Consider the following 7,382-nt stretch of genomic DNA (forward strand, 5'->3'; position numbering starts at 1 on the left):
TATTAATGTCTATGTCGCAAGCATATACTTGACAATGAAAGTTTCAAGAGCAATCTCGCAACATATGCCATTTGTTTCTTTCACATACCTCGCTCGATCAAGAAGCTTATCACACAAGAGGGAATCAAATGTTTTGCAGAGCATCATAGTTTTGACAACATGTACTTTGCAGGTATGAAATAACTCAACAAAGATACCAACAGGACAAAAATTTGCAAGTTTCACCAATTTAGTCGATACAGAGTTTCAGAGAGACCTTTGAACATCCCTATAGAGCCTGCTCCTCAATGCCTCACTCATTGTTGTGTCGGGAACGGGCCAATCCACGGAGTTCGAGTTGGTTGCTAGTGGAGCCTTCACCAACACTCCTCTCTGATTCCTTTGATTGAGTTGGTAGAAATGGTCATAGAAGAAAATACCCTCGTCTGCCAAGCTTTTGTTAGTTCTGCCAGCATATTGCAAGACTCCAATATGAGCATGGGTCACAGAGATGAGACCTATAATGCACTCCAATGGTTCCCATTCCTCATATGACGAAGGATAAACATCTGTGAATGTAATAGAATAGAAATAAATACAAACATCTATATAACCTAATTATGTACTTGTGATAATAGAAGAAAAAAACAGATTCACATTTGAAATGTAAGATAACATCTGTGAATGTAATAGAATAGAAATAAATACAAACATCTATATAACCTAATTATGTACTTGTGATAATAGAAGAAAAAAACAGATTCACATTTGAAATGTAAGATAACATTTATAGAGGAGTGCTAAATAATTAACTTACAGCTGCACCGTGGATTATGCACCATGGAGACATCACCGCCATTAGCAATCACATTAGAGTGAGTGAAAACATGTTGAACAAAGACTTCTTTCATAGTCTTCTTACCAACCTCGACTTTGAAATCTAGAACTCTTGCTTTCCATGCAGAACGAAATATGTTTGTTGCTTTTGAGCTTTTTTTCCTTCTTGGCTACATAAGAACCCAAGAACCTTTGCTTATCCTATGTTCTTTCCACCTATTATCTGTAGTGAGAGAGTTTGAGATTGAAATAGTGCTTATGCTACTACATGGTCTTCTTGGCACACTAATGGTGAGGCTAGTTGGGGACAGTGTAGAGCAACCTCTAGAACTTCTTGGGCGGGTAGAAGACGAAGCCCTAGGTAAAATGGAGGGAGAATGAGGTTTGAAAGTCTTTCATAAAGGTAGTGGATATCTTTTAATGAAGGGAAAGAGTTAGCTATCAATCAGTAGTCAGGGGACATGAACTTGATGGCTACTAGCAATGGACCCTACTTTGTAAGACGAGGGAGTTACCTTACAAAAATGGGACAAAACTCAATATTTTAAAATGTTTTCTTTCATTTTTGTGTTGTTTTCCATGTATTTCTACGCTACGTAAGGTTGCTGCTCATTTGATGCGCCTTCTTTTCTCTCTCTTCAATAAGGCCCTCCAAATGACCTCCAAAATTTTCTAATGTCTGGAATCAGGATTTACACAGAGTATTATTACACTAGCTCGAAAAACTAATAGAGTACAAATGTGGTGTCCGGCTACGTGTCCGACTAGTTGGGCGCCCGTTTGATGTGTCCTCAAACAATGTTGGACTGTGTGTTTGCTTGGGGTTTGATTAGAGAAGAATGTGTGTCTCTCATTGTTAATTATGTTTTGTGATTAGTTCTAGTTTGTGAATGTTTAGCTAGAGACTTGTGGGGCCCACTTTACTCTTCACTCCCTCTAGGTGTTGGAGTGTATGTATATGCGTGGGGTTTGATTGGAGAAGAATGTGTTCTTACTTGAGTTGATTACATTGTGATTACCTTGTTGTGAATGATTAATTGTAGGTCCATTTGTACATTCAATTCTTACTTCCATAGGTAGAGTGCTTGCAAGTCATCCTTGTGCTTGGGGTTTGATTTGAGAAGAATGTGTGCTTTCTTGAGTTAAGTACATTGTGATTACCTTGTTGTGCATAATTAATTGTCAGTCCATTTGTACATTCAATTCTGAGTTAGAAAATGTAACTCTACTAGGATGTCCTTGATGAAAAAAAATGGAACCACATGAATTCATATAGGGAGGAGAAGATGTAGGATGCTTTGTGAAAGACCCAATCAGAGAAACCTATCGTGCACTTGAAGAAGGTGAGCACCTCATGGTTCAATTGCTCTTGTCACGGATTTGCGCAACATAAGTTGTTCAACACCTCCACGATGAGAATCTCTTAGTCTGCCTAAGGAGAAGCCGCGACGCACAATGCCCAACTCAGAGAGCGCATGCCAAACATGCATAAATAAAGAGAGGTAGAGAGAGGGTCACATGTGTGGCAAAAAGAAAATGTATTATGGATCAAGGTTCGTCTTTTATCTTTCAATTTTGAACAAGTTATCTCTACTGCCACCATGCCCATAGGTCCACATGATGGTAGTTTAGAATTGAACTGTGAGCATCCAAAATTTATGAGGTGCATTTTGTTGAGAGAAAGAGAGAGAATTATGTGTGTGTGTGTGAGAGAGAGAGAGAGAGATCAGATCTCTCTCTCTCTCTCTCTCTCTCTCTCTCTCCGTGACACCTCTCTCTTTCTCCTTACTAAAATAGCACTTCTCTATCTTTGTACCATGCTTTTAATAGGGCCTTAGTCTCGCTAGGGTTTGGCTAGTTGCACCCACATCTTTGTTCAAGGGCTCTTACAAATGATACGATAATCTCCGTCATACCAACTATATTGTGGAGAAGCCAATGGTTGTGACAAGAGACTCTAGAACATCCATGTTGCTTGCGAGAGGGGTTGTGTTCCATAGAGAGGTAGCGGGGTACAATCTTGAAGCCATGCCAACTAAAAAGGAAAGCTTGTGCTTTAAGGATTAAATTGATGGTTAAGAAGAGAGAGAGAGTTTGAAAAAAAACAATGAGGGTTACATTTTGTGGACAACATTCAGTGTGGCTAGAAATTTTGTGTATAGCAACTTCGTGGTTAGCAATTGTGTGGGTAGCAATTGTGAGGATGCTAATTTATTAGAATACCGATGATGAGACAAAGCTAGAAAAAACAAGAAACTTGTAACTCTTCAAGCGATGGAAATCTCAGGTACGAACAAAGAGGTAATATTTATTTCTATTTAATTTCTCTTTTTAAGTTCTGTAACTCAAAGGTTCATGTAGATGATTTATTCCCCAGGCGTGCAAATTTTGTTGGCCAAACGACGTCGTCTCAAAGCGGTGCCAACCAAATTTAACGGAATTTCTCTTGCATGGCCATAAGACGTCAAGTGAGAGAAATTCCAGCAAGTTTGGTTGGCACCGCCATGAGATGACGCCATCTTGGCACCAAATTTTGCACACATGGGGGCGTGCACTATCCCCCATGCGTGCAAATTTTGGTGGCAAAACGACGTCGTTTCAGAGCGGCGCCAACCAAACTTGTCGAAATTTCTCTAGCATAGCCATAAGACGTCAAATGAGAAAACTTCCGACAAAATTGGTCGGCGTCGCTATGAGATGATGCCATCTTGGTGCCAAAATTTGCACGCGTGGGGAACGTAAACTCTCTCCTAAGCGTGCATATTTTGCTGACCAAACGACGTCGTCTTGGAGCGCGCCAACGAAACTTGCCATAATTTCTCTCGTATGGCTATAAGGCCTCAAGCAAGCAAAATTTCGGCAAGTTTGGTTGGCGCCGCTCTGTGATAATGTCGTTTGGGTGCTTAAATTTGCACGCATGGGGGTGTGCTCTATCCCCCACGCATGCAAATTTTGGTGGCCAAATGATGTCGTTTCGGAGTGGCGCCAACGAAACTTTTTGGAATTTCTCTTGCATGACCATAAGACGTCAAAGTGATGGAAATTTTGGCAAGTTTGATTGGCATTGCTATGAGATGATGCCATCTTGGTGCCAAAATTTGCACATGTAGGGGACGTGCACTCTTCTCCAAGTGTGCAAATTTTTGTGACCAAACGACGTCGTCTCGGAGTGGCGCCAACAAAACTTGCCAGAATTTCTCTCGTATGGCCATAAGGCATCAAGCGAGCCAAATTCCGGCAAGTCTGGTTGGTGTCGCTCTGAGATGGCATCGTTTGGATTTTCATATGTGGAGGGTGCTCTATCCCCCTTGCGTGAAAATTTTGGTATCCAAACGAGGTCGTTTTGGAGCGGCGCCAACGAAACTTACCGAAATTTCTCGTACATGACCAAAAGACGTCAAGTGAGGGAAATTCCGGCAAGTTTGGTTGGCGTCGCTATGAGATGAAGCCATGTTGGTGCAAAATTTGCATGCATGGAAGGCGTGCACTCTCTCCCAAGTGTGCAAATTTTGGTGACCAAACGATGTCGTCTCAGAGTGGCGCCAACAAAACTTGCTAGAATTTCTCTTGTATGGCCATAAGGCGTCAAGCTATCTAAATTCCGGCAAATTTGGTTGGTATCACTCTGAGATGACGTCGTTTATGAGCCAAAATTTACACGTGTGAGATTTTTGCTCTATCTCCCACGTGGCAAATTTTGGTAGCCAAACGACGTCGTCTCAAAGCGGCGCCAACGAAACTTGCCAAAATATCTCTTGCATGACCATAAAACGTCAACTGAGGGAAATTCCGACAATTTTGGTTGCACCGCTATGAGATGATGCCATCTTGGTACCTAAATTTGAACGCGTGGGCGGTGTGCAATCCTCCCCAAGCGTGCAAATTTTGGTGGCCAAACAACGTCGTCTCGGAGAGGTGCCAATCAAACTTGCCGGAGTTTCTCTCGCATGGCAATAAGACATCAAGTGAGCAAAATTCCGGCAAGTTTGGTTGGCGTCGCTCTGAGACGACGTCGTTTGGGTATCAAAATTTGCACATGTGGGAGGCGTGTACTATGCCCTAGGTGTGAAAATTTTGGTGGCCAAACAACGTCGTTTCGGAGCGCCACCAACTAAACTTATCGGAATTTCTCTTGCATGGCCATAAGACATCAAGTGAGGGAAATTCAAGTAAGTTTGGTCAATACCTCGCTAAGATGATGCCATCTTGGCGCCAAAATTTACATGCATAGGGACGTACTCTCCCTTAAGCGTGCAGATATTGATGACCAAACGACGTCATCTCGGAGTAGTACCAACGAAACTTACCGGAATTTCTCTCATATAGCCTTAAGGCGTCAAGCGAGCAAAATTCTGGCAAGTTTGGTTGGCGTTGCTATGACGTCATTTGGGTGCCAAAATTTGTATGCATGGGGAGTGTGTATATCCCCTACGCATGCAAATTTTGGTGTCCAAACGACGTCTTTTCGAAGCGGCGCCAACAAAACTTGCCAGGATTTCTCTTGCATGACCATAAGACATCAAGTGAGAAAAATTCTGGCAAGTTTGGTTGGCGCCGCTACGAGATGATGCCATCTTGGCACCTAAATTTGAACGCATGGGAGACGTGCACTCTTTTCCAAGCGTGCAACTTTTGGTGGCCAAACGACGTCGTCTCGGAGCGGCGCCAACCAAACTTGCCAGAATTTCTCTTGCATGGCCATAAGACATCAAGTGAGCAAAATTTTGGTAAGTCTGGTTGGCGTTGCTTTGAGACGACGTCGTTTGGGTACCAAAATTTACATGCATGGAAGGCGTGCACTATCTTCCACGCATAAAAATTTTGGTGGCCAAATGACGTTGTTTCAGAGCGACGCCAACCTAACCTTCCGGAATTTCTCTCGCATGGCCATAAGACGTCAAGTGAGAGAAATTTGGGCAAGTTTGGTTAGTGTCGCTTTGAGACGACGTCGTTTGGGAACCAAAATTTACACACGTGGGAGGCATGCACTATGTCCCACGCATAAAATTTTTTGTGGCCAAACAACGTCGTTTCGGAGCGGCGCCAACCAAACTTACCGGAATTTCTCTTGCATGGCCATAAGACGTCAAGTGAGGGAAATTCCGGCAAGTTTGGTTGGCGTGGCTATGAGATGATGTCATCTTGACACCAAAATTTCCATGCATAGGAGGCGTGATCTCTTCTCCAAGCGTGCAATGTTTGGTGACCAAATGACGTCGTCTCGAAGCGGCACCAACCAAACTTGTTGGAATTTTTCTTGCATGGCCATAAGACGTCAAGTGAGGGAAATTCTGGCAAGTTCGGTCTGTGCCGCTATGAGATGAGGCCATCTTAATGCCAAAATTTTCACACGTGAGGGGCATGCACTATCCCCTATGCGTGTAAATTTTTGTGATAAAAGGACGTTGTCTCGGAGCGGCGCCAACCAAACTTGCTAGAATTTCTCTCGCATGGCCATAAGAAGTCGAGTGAGAGAAGTCTCGGTAAGATGGATTGGTGCCCCTATGAGATGATGCCATCTTCGTGTAAAAATTTGTACGCATGGGGGACGTACGCTAGCCCCCACGTGAACAAATTTTGGTGGCCAAACGACATCGTCTTGGGGCGCGCCAACGAAACTTGCCGGAAGTTCTCTTGCATGACTATAAGATGTCAAGTGAGGAAAATTCCGGCAAGTTTGGTTTGCGTCTCTATGAGATGACGCCATCTTGGTGCTTAAATTTGAGTGCATGGGGGGCGTGTACTCTTTTCTAAATGTGCAGATTTTGGTGGCCAAACGACGTCGTCTCGAAGCGGCGCCAACCAAACTTGCAAGAATTTCTCTCGCATGGTCATAAGACGTCAAGTGACTAGAACTCTAGCAAGTTTGGTTGGTGACGTTCTACGACGACGTCATTGGGACACAAAAATTTGCACGCATAAGAGGCGTACACTATCCCCCTGGCGTGAAAATTTTGGTGGTCAAACGACGTTGTCTCGGAGCGGCACCAACAAAACTTGCCGGAATTTCTCTCGCATGGCCATAAGACGTCAAGTGAGGGAAATTGCGGTAAGTTCGGTTGGCATCGCTATGAGATGATGTCATCTTGGTGCCAAAATTTGCACACATGGGGAGCGTGCACTATCTCCCACACATGCAAATTTTGGTGGCAAAATGACGTCGTCTCAGAGCGGCACCAATCAAACTTGCCGGAACTTCTCTCGCATGGCCATAAGATGTCAAGTAAGAGAAATTCCGGCAAGTTGGGTCGGTGCCTCTATGAGATGATGCCATCTTGGTGCCTAAATTTGAACGCTTGAAAGGCGTGCATGCTATCCCAAGCGTGTAAATTTTGGTGGCCAAACGACGTCGTTTCAAAGCGGCGCCAACCAAACTTGCCGGAATTTCTCTCGCATGGCAATAAGACGTCAAGTTAGCAAAATTCCGGCAAGTTTGGTTGAAGTCGCTCTGAGAGGAAGTCGTTTGGGCACCAAAATTTACACTTGTGGGAAGCGTATACTATGTCCCATGCGTAAAAATTTTGGTGGCCAAACGACGTCGTTTCGGAGCGGTGCCAACCAAACTT

At 43.7% G+C, this 7,382-nt stretch overlaps 1 protein-coding gene across 1 annotated transcript; it reads right to left on the reverse strand.

Moving 5' to 3' along the window:
* Positions 1-246: 246 nt before the first annotated feature.
* On the reverse strand, positions 247-6,146 carry LOC147448282 (uncharacterized). Its single transcript, XM_086523780.1, has 3 exons — positions 5,874-6,146; positions 797-986; positions 247-548 (listed from the first exon to the last, which is right to left on the reverse strand). Exons 1-3 carry the CDS (start codon positions 6,144-6,146, stop codon positions 247-249), a joined length of 765 nt encoding a protein of 254 aa, XP_086379906.1.
* Between the last annotated feature and the right edge of the window lie 1,236 nt (positions 6,147-7,382).

The sequence above is a fragment of the Adiantum capillus-veneris genome, chromosome 11 (genome assembly GCF_014529385.1).
Source record: "Adiantum capillus-veneris isolate H3 chromosome 11, ASM1452938v2, whole genome shotgun sequence".
NCBI classification, from domain to species: domain Eukaryota; kingdom Viridiplantae; phylum Streptophyta; class Polypodiopsida; order Polypodiales; family Pteridaceae; genus Adiantum; species Adiantum capillus-veneris.